At 42.3% G+C, this 16,809-nt stretch overlaps 1 protein-coding gene across 1 annotated transcript; it reads right to left on the minus strand.

Moving 5' to 3' along the window:
- Positions 1–579: 579 nt before the first annotated feature.
- Positions 580–16,809, minus strand: bicd2 (bicaudal D homolog 2). Its single transcript, XM_080845953.1, has 9 exons — positions 16,345–16,809; positions 9,255–9,467; positions 6,526–6,678; positions 5,942–6,385; positions 5,309–5,683; positions 4,375–4,959; positions 4,097–4,248; positions 3,597–3,852; positions 580–2,732 (listed from the first exon to the last, which is right to left on the minus strand). The coding sequence occupies exons 1-9, from the start codon at positions 16,582–16,584 to the stop codon at positions 2,730–2,732; spliced, it is 2,421 nt and encodes an 806-aa protein (XP_080702079.1). The 5' UTR covers positions 16,585–16,809; the 3' UTR covers positions 580–2,729.

Raw genomic sequence — 16,809 nt, forward strand, 5'->3', positions numbered from 1 at the left:
TCAGCTTATCAATTCCACTTAAAACTTACTGAAAATAAGTTATTATAACCTTTATCTAAAAATACTTTCAACGAATTGACATTACATAATTTAAGTGTAGTTTATGAAATGGACATGGGCTTATGGCTTTTATACGTAAAATTACATTTAACCTGTACTTGAGAAATGCACTTATTTGGAGGTGGTGTATTCAAACTGAACCAAAAAGTTGGTTATGTTTGCATAATCATTTGAGAATAACAGAAGAGCCAACAGCCCAATGTAAAAAAAAAAACGTATATGAACTGAAACTGTTCGCAGTTCACTAGAAGGGGATGAAGCCTTAGTGAAAACAAATTATCCACAAACCTTACGCCATCCCAGCACCATGCCACGCATTGATAGTCTTGCTTCATATGCTTCCCTCAAAGCACATTGTGTCTATGTATACCATATCAAATGTGCTGTATAAATAAACTTGAACTTGAGTTTGTCAGGAAAACTTTTTAAATACACCCCAGACCACACACTTCAATTGGCATGAACACCAGCTTGTTGGTAAGCAGTATTCTACAGACAAGACAAACAAGTTGCCTTTTCAATCATGTTTATTTGGCCAGAATAATGAGCACCTTAACACACAAGAGCTTACACAAGCTAGAAGTCCTCTTAGTACAAATGGTGACACGTGGTGGGTTTCCCCAAGGGGAACCATGAAACCATTAATAAATGTCATGACATATCAGAACAGAGAAAAGCCATTGTCAAATGGTGTGCTCCTACCAGATAGGCCTCACATAAACAACACCTGCAGACACAGGTGCTTCTGAAGAGACTGGCATTAACCATGCCACTAATCATAATGCACATTAATAACACTGAGCTGCTTAATATTGTTATCAATAAATATGATCAGACAGGTGAAGTTATTTCATAAAAAGATATAAAACTGTGACAAAATATTGCAGTATAAAAATGGGCACAGCTATCCCTCAATGATAGGCCAATTAATCCCCACTATGCTTCAAGCAATAGAGAACATTGAATTAGACACCTGATACAGCAGTTAAATTGCACTTAAATTTCTTGTTTGTTTATATATATAACATATATAATTATTTATTATATATATTATATATTTATATAACCCCCTGACAATATTGAAACATTTCAATGCCTCAACAAACTGAAGGTATGAAATGGCACAACAGATTGGTTGAGAGAGGACTTGTTTTCCATTGATCTGTTTTTCCAATACTCTTTACCACATACAAAACGATTATATTAAAAACATTAAAAAGGAATATAACCGAATTGTCTCCTCAGTACTGCTATGCACATCACATGACCATCTAAATACAAAGGTTACAAGACGCTCAGTAAATGCTTGCCGTTACACCCGGTTTTGCATTCTTTTGCTTAATCCATACTGGGTCAATTGTTTTCCTGACCAGTCACGTTAGCTTGGCTTTCAAATCATAGCATAAATAAGGTTTACCACAGAAATCCTGAAGGCGCAGCAGCACATGCATGCTAGCAGGAGGGGATAGGTAGAGTTCAATACAAATATCCATCACCTCAATATTCCAATAAAACTACCTCACAAAAACGGGTGGTTTTTGCTCTCTGGTAAAAAAAAAAAAAAAAAAACGAACTCATTTCTGAAGAAATAAAAAGGCACTCATGGTTTACTACTGAGACAGAAAAGGAGAGGAACCCAAAAAAAACTAAACAAAACAAAAAAACAACAAAAAATATCTCCGTATATAATTCAGATGTGAAATCTTGCGGTTGTGCTTCCGGTAAAATTATTCCATCCTTTCACCCTTTCAATAGGCTGACCCCAGAGTCCAAAGGAGTACATTGCTAAGATAAACTGGTGGATACAGATTAACACAAAGCGGCATAAATACACACTTTTTTGTTTGCTCTCCCTGGATTCTGTTCATAACATGGCAGTTAAACATGCAAAATGTTATTAAAACACCATACAGCCATACATATATTATTATTAATAAAAAAAACTGTTCCTATTACATATGACAAAAATAAACAAAGCTCAAAGACTCATTACGAGCATATCAAGAGGAATACACTGCCCCATCCACAACCCACAACTATTTGCCAAACCCCTGCTCTTCAGCAGAGAAATCCACACCAACTCAATTGAAGGCCAATAGATGAAATCCAGACTGACTGGACTTTGGGCACTGAAGTACATCAGATTTTTATTTTTATTTGTGTCAATGCCACTTATTCAGTGTGATAAATTTAAAATATAGTGAGCCATGTGAAATATCTTGTATAGGCGGGAGTTGTCTGAGGGGCAAGTGCACATGAGAAAGTGCAGTAACATTTGAGGACAGACAAAAACAAAACAAAAAATGTAACAGAAAAATGAATGTGGATAATGCACACATGAAGAGCAAGTAGGCTCAAGGCTGGAAATTAGGGTGGACTTTCCAAAGTACCTTGAGCCCAAGTTTCCAACTGACTTATCGAAAGGAAACTGCATGGACAGCCCAGGATTTCATTAAGGATTAGGAATATTAAAAAATGCTAGGTTGCATGTGTCTTACGCATGTCTATATCAATGTGAGTGTGTCTGTGATGTGCATGTTTTGGTGGAGCGATTTCAAAACGCCCAGGAGCTATAATGTCACAGGGAGGCTCTACTGTAGGAAGCGTCGGCAGGAATCAGGAATCAGGGGTTCACCATCAGGGAAATCACAACATCCAGCTCTACTACGTTACTGCAAAACCAAGAAATACAAACACAGTGTCAACAACTGACTAAGCTAACCAGCTCTACAGACAGATGCATCATTATTCACAATACTTCAAAACAGGACAGCGAGAGTCTCACTGTAGACAGGGCTGTGAGTGCATAGGAGAGGGGTTACATGGGTAAATGCATGACTGACAATGCCAACTCACCAAGAAGAGTTATTTCAGCATGCAAGCTGTTGTAGGAGGCTACATATGAGTGACAGATGAAGGAATGCATTTAGAAAGCAGTGTTAAAACATAAAGAGGGAAGAGAGAGATGACCCCACCCCACGACAGGAATGTTGCGGACACCTCCGCATGAAACATCACAAAAAACACACACAGTCCTGCTTTGAAGACAGTGAGGTGGAGAAAGAGAATGGGGTGGTGCTACAGCTTTAAACACTGACAGAGGCTGGTGTGGACATGCATTCATCTGTATCCATGTTAAACAAATAGCCATTCATTACTCTGCATACAGAAAGCTCATGTCAGTGTGTGGGTGTGTGTGTGTGTGGAACATACAAGTGTATTTCAGGCTGAAGCCACATAGCACTGTGCACTTCACATAGCACTTCATTGCATGCAGCAGTCTCCTGAAAGCCTTTTTCCAGCCTGGTCTTTAATGATTGTTAGCTTGGTGGTAAAGCAGATGCAGGTTATGGGAGCATGATGAAGCGGGTGGGCAGATGAGTGGTAGTAGTGATGGTGACATTAGGGGGTAGGGGGTGAGGTAAGATGGCTCAGGGGTCACATACGATCTTATATTTCTCGCTGCAGAAGACCATGGGCGTTTCCATGATGCTGCGGGACTGCGGGCGGCCCCTGCTGGCCAGCCGAGGACTTACATGGGGGCTGGTGTGGGCAGAGTGGGCGGAGGAGGAGGAGGTGGTGGGGACTTTTCTGCGCGCTGTGGCTTTGGCTCCAGTGCCCCCGCTGCGGCGCGCCTGCTCGTGGTCAAACTCCAGATCCTCCAGGCGCTGCGTGAGAGCCAGCTTTTGCTGAATGGCCATGCGTAGTAGAGAGTTTAGCGTTTTCTTCTCATCCTCAGCAGCTGCCAGCTGCCGCTGCATGTCATCCAGTTGTGTCACATACTCGTCGCAGCTGAGGGTCGTGCACAAAGGTAGGGGATAGAGAGCAACAGGGAGAGAAGAAGGGGGAGATTGGTCATGGTTTACAAAGAAAAAGAAGAATAAAAACATAGCCTACAGTATCAGACAATGGGTGACACGGCAGCTATCTAAGGCTATGCGTTTTTGTGTGCGTTGAAGTAAAATGACAGTGTATGTAATTGCAGTTGTTTGTAAATGTATCTGTTTATCTGCATGTGTGTTGGGGGCCATCATACCGTGTGGCAAACATGGCACGCAGAGAGGAAAAGGTGGCGGCATCCTCCTTTAGGGCCTTCAGTTCGTTCCTCAGCTTCATCATGGTCTCTGTCACCATAGTCTTCTCGTTGTCATACTTGCTCTTCAGGTTGGCCAGGGCCACCTCCGCTGTCTAAACGCACAAGGACAAATACGTCTCAAAAAGTGAGAACTAGCATCTCGTATTGAAACGTATAGAGAGCACACAGAAGGAATGTTTTGTTTGGCTCTGGCTGCGTCCATTAAAACTTTAGCTTACCTGTTTGTTGGCCTTCAGCACAGTCCTCAGGGTGGCAATCTGCTCCCTCTTGGTGCTGAGCAGGGACTTCAGCTTGAGGATCTCCTGCATGCAGGCCTCCTTGTCCTTATCAGGCACAGCGGAGAGCTCCAGAGAGGCCACCCTTTGGCGGGACAGCTCAGTGGTGCGGTCCACAGCCTGCTGCAAGTGCCGGATCTGGTCACGGATGATGGCAACCAAGTTGTAAATGTCCATGGGCTCCTTCCGGGTGTCATCCCCAGCGATGATGGTTGTGGAAGGGGGCGGCAGCGAGCTGAAAGTGTCTCGGCCATTGGGGACTGGGCCCGGGGCGGCTTTGCCCTCCTTGTAGAAGTCCAGCATGACGCGCTGGGGTGTTTCGTTATTGCACATGCAGACGTGGTGGTAGAGGTTGGCCAGTTCCTCGCTGAAGGCCACCAGCTCGTCTTGGGCCACGCTCAGGCTGCCCTGAGACTCCCCCGCGACTGCGCTGGTCTCTCGCAGCTCCTTCTCCAGCCGCGTGGCACGTTCCCGCACCTCACGGCTCACGCTCTCCAGTGTTGCCAGCTGACTGCTCAGATCACGCACCTGAAGCACACAGACACCACACTTGTAAGCTCTTCTGTGACTTAAAAAAAACAATCCTTTTTTACATTGCAATTTCTTCACACAACAAGCATGTTTGAGAGGATCTTTTATGTCTCGTGTTTTCATTTGCCCACTGATTAAAGGTAATACATGTCATGTTGGCTATTTCGCAAACACATGAAATTCATTGGGTACAGTTTCTTTCCATAGACATTAGTAGAAATGTCATACAGCTGTTTGTTGTACCTGGCTTATTCTATACCTACAAATGAGCAAGACAACATTGGCAGTAGTGTTCAGACATTATTAAACTCCCAACGTGCCCAAACCCGGGAGAGCCCATATGCACCTGAGACTCCAGACGCGTCCGCTCCTGTTGGGACTGTGTGGTCTGCTCCTGCTGCTCCTCCTTCAGGGTCTTCAGCTCAGCCCTCAGCTCGCCAGCCTCGTTCACGGCCACCTCGTACTTGCAGCGCAGGATCTCGGGTCCGTTGATGTCCAGCTCGTAATAATCCCCATCGCCGTCCTCACGGCTGTCCCGCTCCCGCTCGCTGTCCAGGGCTGAATGGCGCTCCTTGCTGGCCTGCAGTCGCCGCATGGCACCCAGGTCCTGGTTGAGACGACCATTGGCCTCCTGCTGCTCGGCCAGAGCCCCGCGTGACCCCTCAAGCTGCTTCTGAGTGTCCTGCAGTGTGGACAGCAGTGCCACCTTCTCTCGCTCCACCTACAAGAGAACCAGCATTACATAACCTGTTCTGAAGATTGGTGTTTGCAATTCTGATATAACATGTAAGATTTGCATTTAAAGCACACTATACTGTATATTCATTGTGCATGCAATCCTGGAGTTATAAAAGTGCCAGCCTGAGGCAAATTACCAAGGCAACACAGACTCAAGCTTCACACTCTCCAACAACAACATTTGCTTGTTTCTTGAATATATCAAGTAAGCCTGCTTCAGCACAGGTCTGTTAACAATTACCTGGAGCAGTTGCTGTTTGAGTTTCTGGATCTCGGAGATGTTGAGCTCACTCAGCAGGTCATCCACCAGGCTGGGGGCTGGACGGAAGTTATCCGACTTCTTGGGCGTGGAGGCACGGTTGTCGAGGGTGTGGGCTTCGGTCATCTTGGCCAAGCCGTTCTCAAAGATGCGGATTACATCGTCGTCGTTGTTGGGCTCGTCAGTGGTCAACTTGAGGCCGTCCAGTGAAACAGCGAGCAGCGAGTCGCCCAGCGTCATATGCTGTGTCAGCTCCTTACGAAGGGCGGCCTTCTGCTCGCGCTCCGTCTTGAGCGTCTCCAGGGACTCAGCTAGCTGCCGCTCGCAGATCTCGCGCAGACGGAGGGCCTCCTCCAGCTGGCTGTTCAGGTACTGGCCTTCCTCCTCGAGGCGCCGCAACTCATGCTTGACCCCCTCAAACTCCACCTGCAGGCCATCAATACAATCCAGAGGTGTATGGAAGAGATGGAACCAAGATACAGGTGTGAGAGTAAGTTCTGACACATTTAAGGCTCCACTTATCTAGACCACGTGTCACTGCGCCCTGCTGGATTAGAGCGACTCACCTGGCCTTGCTTCAGCAGAGACACTTGTTTCTGGAGGGTGATGTTCTCCTCCTCAAGCTCCGTGTAGTCCTGCAGCAGCCGGGCCTCACAGATCTTGTACTCCCTAACATCATCACGCAGACGAGCCCTCTGAAGCTCCACTATCTCATTACTCTGCATACAGAAAGATCATGTCAGTATGTGTGTGAGTGTGTGTATGGAACATACAAGTGTATTTCAGGTTTCACAGAAATACAAATCCAGGATTTTTGGTAATGTAATGTCAAATTCTGATCCGTTTGTTTAGCCCAGATCTCTGGATTTGTCAAACATGTTTCAGCTGAAGTTTCTCAAAGCTTCCCTGGACCTCAAAACCATAAGATCGGCTGGGGGCACTTATGGTTTCAGCAGATTTGAGTTCAGTACAGTGGCAATATCATATACTTGCAATACCAGTCAATATTCAGACTTTGGGACACAATATTTTGGGACAATGATTGCTGAGAATAGTCTGTTATATTTAGACTTAGACTAGGCCTTAGACTTAGTCAACTACAACATATCTCAGTTGGCACAAGCTGAGGGAAAAGGGTCATTTTAACAATAATGCTGCCATGAAGCATATTTCAGAGGATTTCCATGCAGTATGTACTTTCTAGATGTAGGAGAAAAAAACGTCCTCTCTGATTTTGTCTTGCGCAACCAAGCCTTTCTGTCTACATAAAGGTCATCAACAATGAATCAGCTCAGATGGAACTGACTTGAGACTGAAATCACCACGGGACACCACCACAAACATTTCCTCTCAAAAGAGGTTCCTCCTTTTGAAAAGCAATAAATAAAATTACAAAATGCAAATGTAGGTTCCAGTTCATCTTGTTCATGCGCCAGTCTTGTCTTGCCTTCCTTGGTCGTACAGTCGTACTTGTGGAGACTACATGGACCTATGATTAAATCTTCACTATTCAGACACTATCTTATCTGGATAGGAGCAGAAAATTGGCAGCTATGCACTGCCATTCTCAGAATCCTTGTCCATCTTAAAAGTAAGATACTTAAATGAGATATGTTGAGAATAGGGGTGCAACGATTAATCAACAAAATCGACGACGTCGATTGCCGATGTGGATTTTTATTGTCGAAGTGTCATTTAATATATATATTATTATTTTTTATTATTATTATAATTTTTTTTGACAGACTCTAACAGCTACCGGTTACTTTCATTCGGCATTGCAATGCACTTTAGGAAGTGCGAAATAGTGCTTCTTTACCTAATAATTGACCATCATTGAGAAAAATGGAACAGAATCTGCAAATAGCCTAGAATACAAATCAAACTACTGACAGAGAAGACAAATGTCAACAACCATCAAACACCTGCGTTCTATATTTTTTTAACAGTGAAATATAAACATTAAAATATACAAATGCACCGTCTTCTTTGCATTCCGTTCTCGTATATCTGCATATCAAAAATGGCCGACAGAAAAGTAAATTATTCTGAGATGGCTCATGTTACCATGGAAACAATAAATAAAGCTAGCTTTAGCAGCTGCTGCATATCAGATATGGCTTACAGAAAAGTTGTCATTTTTCTCAATGATGGTCAATTATGAGTAGTTAAAGAAGCACTATTTCAGTATTTCAAAGAGAATGGGCTGTGGGAGCACAAGAACAGTGAGCATCTAGCAGCAATTATCATTGACGTATATCTTTAACTTATTGTAAGGTTTACTCTTACATGTTTGAAAACAGAACGCCTCATGGAGGATGCTTGTTAATGCTATTTCAGTTATGTTAAGTGCAATGTGGTAAATCAGTGAATTAGAGAAGCCTGTCATTTTTGTTTGTTCTGAATAGTTAACCTCCTCCACTTAGCAATCTTCAAACAAAAGATTGTGGGGGAAAAAAATTGCATATGTTGAATTTGAATGTCACCTGCAGCCCAGTTATTTTGCACTTGCAGATGTTTGATTGCTATTTTGAGTTACTTTAAAAACTTTATTTGCACTTTCTCTTTACTTTTAAAAGCATATTTGCACTTTCATTTGTATTACTATTAAATGTATTTATTATGATGATGATTACATTTGTATTAACTTGTTACTCAAATACATTTGAAATTCAAATTCCAACATTGAGTCAATATTTTAATTTACTTTGGAAATAATCATTAGATTAGTCGATTAATCGAAAAAATAGTCGATAGATTAATCGATTACCAAAATAATCGTTAGTTGCTTGCAGCCCTAGTTTAGAACCAGCCACTTATTGAGGGTGATAGGATCTGTCATTTCCTTACAGTAACGGGTGCCAATTCATTCTCTTGGACTATGTATGATGAAATAACAGAATTAATTCAAACAAGGAAACGTTGTCAGCCTGATGATTTTTTGAACATTCATGTGTCTCACACGCATGAAATTCCAAAGTTCATTCTATGACATTATTAGGCTGCAATGATTCATCCAGTACATGTCCTTTGGACAGTTTATAATGGCATCTCATTGCAGTTTCATAGCATACTTATAATTTATACTTTGTTGTTATTGTCGCAATGTGATAACTTCTTTTTTTTATTACGGTTTGTGTATTTAATACTTCAAGGAACACATCTGAAAAATGGCACTGCCTTTCAATCCTTAACAAACGAATTGAACCCAATGTCTTCCCCTGAAGGATGATGACGGTGATATGCAGCCACGCACTGAGAATTTGACAGGTTAGCACTCTCTGCCCTCCCTCACCTCCCGGAGCTCCAGGGCCATGCTGGCCAACCTCTCGTTCTCGGCGTGGGTGTTGCTCAGGTCATTCTTGGTCTGTCTCAGCTCGTTCTGCAGCTCCTGGACACGCTGCTCATAGTACGCCTCCTTAGAGGCCGACTCCAAGATCAGCGATTCCTCGCGGCTTTCCCCGTCTGCTGCCACCTTCCTGTGGGCCGAGTAGGCGTGTCCAAAGGCCTGGGAGATCAGAAGGAGAACCAGTGAGAACAATAAAAAACCTGAAGTTTTTTAGATGCACAATTTTAATTAGAGGACTACTGGCAGTTAGCCTGGATACCAGCCTGAACTCCGCCCACAACATTTTTGGTCTGGAGATTCAGTCTGGAGTCGAGTTAGTTGGGAGGGTTTAAACGGCCCCGAAAAGTGATCTGACCATTCAAATTGTAAGGGCGGGCTTTATACGTTGATGGACAGATATAGAGAGAATACCGGTATACATCGAACAAAGATGGCGCCGTCTCGGAAGCTTAGTGGGACATATTTTATATGATTTAAGCTATCTACACGACTTTTATATGTCTACATTGACTCGGTTAGTTGTGTATACGCAAAACGAGTGTTGCCCAGGATTATGGGTCTTAACTGAAGCACTCTAGAGCATTATTGATAGGTTATGCTAACGCGTAGAAAAAAAAAACATTCAAACGAATGGTAGCTTCTAGCCTTGAGTGCTAATTAAGTAACATCAACAGATATGACAGCGCATTCATTTTGAAAGAGGAACAGAGAAACGCGATCAAGGCATTTGTCGATTGAAAAGATGTTTTTGCCGTCCTTCCTACGGGATCAGGTAAAAGTTTAATCTATCAGATGGAAATACTACGTTGCTCTGATTGGTTCTAGGTATCCAATTCAGCGAAGAGGAATTTTCTTTCCTGGTTCGTTGAAACACGCCCCATAATCACAGCCCAATAGTCCGGTCTCAGACTCATATTCTGACTAGAATTATGAGTATGACATCGTCAGGCTAACTGGCAGTGGGAACAATAGGAAACATACCATGAGGGCTAAAAAGACAGATACCAATGGTGTTTGTAAATCAGGGGAACCATGAAACATTCATTTACAAGAAGTAAAAGGTTCCAATGAACCATGTACAAGGTGAAACTGATGGGTGCTGCTGTTCAAATACCATATATGAGTGACCTGTCGGTTCCTTTCAAAATGCATCGAGTAAGTGGGCGATGTAACTGAATCTTGGAATACTCGGAATCCAGTCCAACACAGCTCTTGTTCCATCTCATACTTTTGCCTTTGTCTTCCTCAACTGCCAACTGATATTTATGAATAGTACATAGACACACAAAAACTTGCTTGACTCAAAATGTTTTTTGCCCGTCTTGGTCAGTTTTCATCTATTGTTTTGCTTTTCAAAGAATAGAGTTTGAATATAACTAGATTCTGCAATAACAATGAAGACCCCGGAAATCCTTTTAACCAGCTTCTCTGCATAAACAGGAAATATCACAATATACAGAATAAAGGGATACTGGACTGTTCCATATTTAAACTGCTAGTATTCTGCTACTGTTGGAATAGAAACTCAATTGTGATATTTCACCTGTGGCATATCAAACAGCAAATGCCAGCACATGTTCAAAAGATAGTTCTACTAAATGTTGTCGAAACTGCAGAAATATGAATCTACCAACATCAGGTTCTTATGCACGTCACAGCACTGTGATATTTATTAGGGTTAATTGGGAATGGGGAATGGTCCAAAGGCACAAGGGATTCTGAAGGCCGTGCCATGTGGATACACAGGGTTTGGCTGCATCATTGGAACCCCAATGATCACACCCACTTATCCATGTGATCACAGAGACAGTCAGAATACACTAGGCCAGACAGACAAAGAAAAAGCATGAGAGAGCAAGCACATGAACCAAGGATTTAAGAAGGATGAAAATACTAGTATAATTGCCATCTAATTGCCTTCCCTGCTATCCAAATGGACATTTGCACTCAGTGTGAACAGAGCTTATACTCTAAATACATCTATTTAATTCCATTCAGTACAAAGAGAAAGCACAATTGCTTTCAGGGATAGAGCAAAAAAGCCAGTAGGACCGAAAGGAGCAAGAAAGTCTTTAGGACATTAGAGCCAGGAGCACAGACTGCAGGAATGGCCTGAGCCGGGGTTGATCCCCAAACACTGCTGGCCAGCCAGCTGCTCCACTACCTTGCTCTGGGCCGCCGCCATATGGAGCATCTTGGTTGCCATGACATCACACCTCCTCCCCAACCTGAGCCGGATTCCCGCCATCCCAGATCCCCTTGCTACAGCCACCCCAGCTGTCCCCTGGTTCTTACGAGAAGCGGACAGGCGCTTCTAACAATCACATAAAGATCAGCAATCACCATCCTCTACAGCTAAAGGTAATGACTTATGAGAGCTGCATATATTTATTGTATTTCAAGCACACCATCATTGAGAAAGAGACCTTTTAGAGCCAACGGTTTTTATTTGATTTGAGATGGCTCCTTTATCCAATGGCAGTGAAAGTGAACCAGGCATGAAGGCATTATTGGCTGTACTCACAATGAACATGAACTCATGGCGATGGTGTTACCAATGCCATACTCTACCAGCTGAGCGGAAGAGGTGATGATGGTCACTTTAGAGCTCAGACACTTTTTTTTATGTAAACACTACAAAAGTGCAGCTATATTATAGGGACAGCCTATAATCAACTTGGAGAACTCTACCACTGAATAGTTATTTTATTACAGATTGGTGATCGAAAACACATGATAACCCATCAGGAAGTAACACAAAACAACTCTTAACAAATGTATGAAGCGGAGGTGGATCAAATGATGATCCACCATTTATGTGGCACCATTGTGACAGCAAACTTCATCGGCCTGAATCAATTGGGTAGTTGAACAAGTTCAGCTCAGAGCTTCCGTTGCACCCATGTTGAAAACACAATCCTGTCAATAATCAAACATAAACAATAAACAAATGTTATTGCCAGTACACAAGAGTGGCAAAGACAAAGATTAACCACACACTCACTCATCCCTTTATACTACTGTGCTGCCAAAGAATCTTAGACATAATTTGCGTTGTCATGGCATAATTTAACAGATGTGATCAGCTTCAAAGCTATTAAGTACAGGCTTTTAGTGTTACAACTCCACTGGAACTGACAAACAGCAGACTATGACTGTTGAAGGACCAACCTGGTCCTCTACAACCATTAACTCAGATTAAACCATCCTTAAAATGATGCTGGTTTGTCATTACCCTAAAGACTCATTCAAATTGGGCAGACATAATAGTTTTACTCACGTTGTTTGATCTGCCAGACTTGCCGACTACAACTTTGTTTTGACCAAGCAGGGCACTGATGGCACGACAGTCATGTCAGACTTCTAGTAAAGAGGACCTATTAGAAGACTTGGTTCTTGGTAACTGGAAGTACAAAAACAATATTTACCTATAGCTATTTTTTATTTTATTTGGATGTTACGGCAAACCAACAGAAATGAATGGATGGCCTTAAACAGCAACTTTTCTTTTGAATCGATAATTAACAACTAGATTAAAGCAACACTATGCCACAATTTGAGGTATGTTTTGAGATAATTGAGGTATGTTTTTATGAGCAACCACTTTTGGCATCATCTTCCCATTAATCTTGATGTAATACAATCTTGTGAAGGACAGAGAAACACACTTGTCATTCCCGCTAGACAAGCATGAGTTTAAGTATGTCATATTACCATATTTCTGTTGTGGTGTGCTGAACATCACCATGACCATAGCAGAAATTATACACATATAGGACACTATATCTTAAGGATTGGTCATTTAATCTCTCTCCTGGCAATTGAACCTCAGCTAAGTAAAAGAGTAGGCCCTATTAACATGGCACTGGTGAAGGCATGGCATTAGAGTAGGAATAGAGTTGAATACAGTCTGGATTTATTAGTAGATTTATATCTGTAGAGTGGCTGTTTTGGGTCAGAAAATAGATGTCCTGCTAGATATTAAACCTCTGAATGTCTTCCTTTTTAGAATATGTTGTATGTTGACTGCGACAAAACACATTTTTCACTGGGCCCTTGATGTTTTGAGCAGCTGCAAGTTTGTGGAGAGGAGACTATAACCAGGAGCTCTGTTTGTGTGCTAACCATTCCCTATATAGCATATCGAGCAGTTCCACCCTACACCTACCCTTTAATTCCCAGTGGACAAGTTCAAATGCTACTCCTCTGCGAATGAGCTGATGCTTTGTGCAGATGTGCACCAACTTCCTGCTTACTGAATCATAGCAGGGAAAACAACTAAAAGTTCAACTCCAACCATGACTGAGATTAGTACAGTTTGATTCCAGTGTCTTTACTGGTGCCAAGGCACTCCAGTCCAATTCTTTGAAGGGAGCAAGTGAGCACGGTGGTGGGCCTGAGGAGATTAGTCACCACCTTTGTCTTCTTGTCTGATCCCATGTCTGAGCCTCTGTCCTGCTGGGATCTTTTTAGTGAGTTTGAGCTTGCCCAGTGAACCCTTACATGCTTACTACAAACTAAATCTGTGTATGGGTCACAGACGCATGTTAACAATATAGGAGGCGGAAATATCAACGCAGTTTAGCACCGCGTTATTTTGCCAAGCATCAAATAACATTGCATCAGATGCCAAGAATAAACCTTTTACTTTCAACTTTAAAAATGGCACTGTATCTACTGATTGGTCTCTAGGGTAACAAAATATTTTCCTAATAATCTAAAATGTGGTACTAAGGTTCTTCACGGGGCTTCTACCTTTTAAACTAAGAAGAACTTTAAGAGAACTCTAAATGTAGGCCATCAGAGGACTATTTTTTCAAAGAATCTTTAACTATTTTATTTCTGACTCAAAATTCCTGATGAAATCAAACTCTAACATCCTTTGTGATTCCCACCCCTGTTAAACAGGAAATATGCATTTTTAGATGTTGTGTTAAAGGTGCAAGATGATGAATGATGCGTCGTGAGGAACTGTACAATTTCGCCACAGATTCATTGTTCGTCTACAATGAACATGATGAAAGTGTAACAATAATGTAACCCATTTCTGAGGTGTGTTTTGACACTGGCACATAAACATCCTGCTTGATTTGAAATACATTCCCCAGAATCCCCTACAGCCTGACACACTCACTCACAGGCGCACTTCTAGACTGACCGTCTTTTTTTAGAGTGACACCTCAGATCCGCTTACTGGGGGATTTGCCTCTTTATTTAGTACCAATAAGAACTGAGAAGTTTGGAGCCCCCAGAGACAACACCCCAAAACTATCTCTTAGGGTCGTTCATTGTTCCACAGATTTGAAGCATGATGACAAGAGTGAAAAATATGCAGAGCGTGAAAAAGTAAAAAAAAGAGTCTTTCGCTGTGAAGGTCATACAGAGCAAAAGTTGTTCTCCTGCATATTTCTGCTATGAAACAACACACACCTACTGGCGCCAAATTCAAATACATTGAACAGTGAACTGTTTGCACACCGTCCAGGGACTGAGCTCAAGGTCACGCCATAGGGCCTTCACATCAAACCAGGTGACCTAATCGCTTCAGCAACTAAAGTGGAGTGTCCTCAGGCAAGGGAAGCATGCTTGGATGCATTGAATTCCATATCTGACCAACTTAGTCTAGATACGTTAATTCAATTAAGCCATTTAGCATGCATTCCCTTTTTTAAGCAAGGCTCATCTGTATTCTCATTTACATTTAGGTGGGTTTTTTCAGTGGGAATGATTCATTTCTTAACATAAACGTATTGTTAGCAATCAGCTCTTTTTCCTTTCGTCTATACTGTGGTGACTGCTGTGATAAAGTAAAGGGTAGGCTACTCCACACAAAGTCCTGTTTAAATCTTGTTCTTGCATGACCTTAGTCTGCTCTGACCATGGCTCTGCCAGCCAGTTTAGAGCTTGACATCCAGATGGAAGTGTGATTGGGATTTATTCAGCACTGTAACTTCAACCCAACCAATTTGATCTGCACTGTGTATCCATAAACCTTTAGTTTCCCATTTTATACAGAGTTCACTCGTTGGTCAAAAAAGACATTACAGTCCTAATGTTGTAAAAAAATAAGTCTCACACAATTGCATATACCATAACTGTGACCAATCTTCTGGATTCCTTCTCAATTAAGGAAATTCAAGTCATACATACTTCTTCTGCTGATTTGATTTGTTTATGGAACTAGGCCGGATTTTGGACAATGCCTGCTTCTTTTTAACACCATTGTATGACATATTAAATCACACTTCATGGATGGCATTTTAAGAAATTGCTTGGTCGTACTACTAAACTTAGATGACAGCAGCCATTTTAACATTCAGAACTATCCTTGTAGTAGTTATCTGTTTCTGAGATGTTATGGATACAGACATGGAATAACAAACGAATCCTAGTGACAGCTTTGGCACATAAACCTGTACAACATGCTTGCTGACTAAAATAATGGCCTAAAAATTATTGCAAACTATGGTTCCATCGGATGAGGAGTGGAAATATTCTTGAAGGAGCCTAGGTCTTGCAATTATGATCACTTTACCAAGGGAGTCTAACCACCTAAACAATTTTAGCCAGGCTAGCACATCGATATTTTAAATAACCCTGATTATTTCGAATTCCGATGATTCACATGCAATTGCACACCAAATGTAGGGTCATCGAATTGATAGCCATTTTAATGCCTTATACTTTCCTGGAACAGTGAACGGCAAAATCCATCAAATCTAGGTTTCGGCTACCTAGGTTTCTCTACAGTATACCGCATTTGTTTCTGTTTCACGAACGATTCGATATTTAGGGTTCCTAGGCCTGTGTGCAATTCTAGTCAGAGTGTATACGACTAGGGAAAACAAACAATAGCCTAGACGTTTCAGTGCAACTATAGTACCAGCTAGGCCAAACAGTCGCCCTCTTGACAAAATAAGCAACTCTGTGTCGGTTTAGACCGCGAAAAGTAGGCCAATAGTTAGCCGTAGTGAATAAGCAGCTCCAAAAAAATCAGTATCAGAAATGGGTCGCATCCAAGTACCATTTCCCTTACCTCTTTGAGCTGGTCAAGTTCTTGTCGAACCGACTCGTAATCGCTCTCCAGGTCGTCATATCGCTGTTTGAGCTGCTGCTTCTCCTCAAGAACGACAAGGCCATATTCCGCAGCTTGAATTTTCTCGCGGGTCGTCTCGCTCAGCTCCCTGGCCAAACGCTCGATCTCCGCCCGGGACCACTGCGGCCCAGACTCCATGACTAGCTTAGCCTCGGGGAATTCCACCTCATTTCCAGACATCTTGGCCGGCCGGCGGACAGCTGACACGATAACGGACCCTGCCCGTTATTGTAGTGCATTAACACCACCAGTCTTTTCCGAAGCCGAATTCCATAGTTGCTCTCGGTGAAATCCCGGGTCTTCTTCTTTAAACCTGTTCGTTTCGATGTTTTGCATATACTACAGAGATAAGGAACTAGTTTTTCAAGCTTTGCGTCATTTTTTTCTCCTCCGGCAACCCTTATC

The sequence above is a fragment of the Sprattus sprattus genome, assembly GCF_963457725.1.
Source record: "Sprattus sprattus genome assembly, chromosome: 10".
Classification (NCBI taxonomy): Eukaryota; Metazoa; Chordata; class Actinopteri; order Clupeiformes; family Clupeidae; genus Sprattus; species Sprattus sprattus.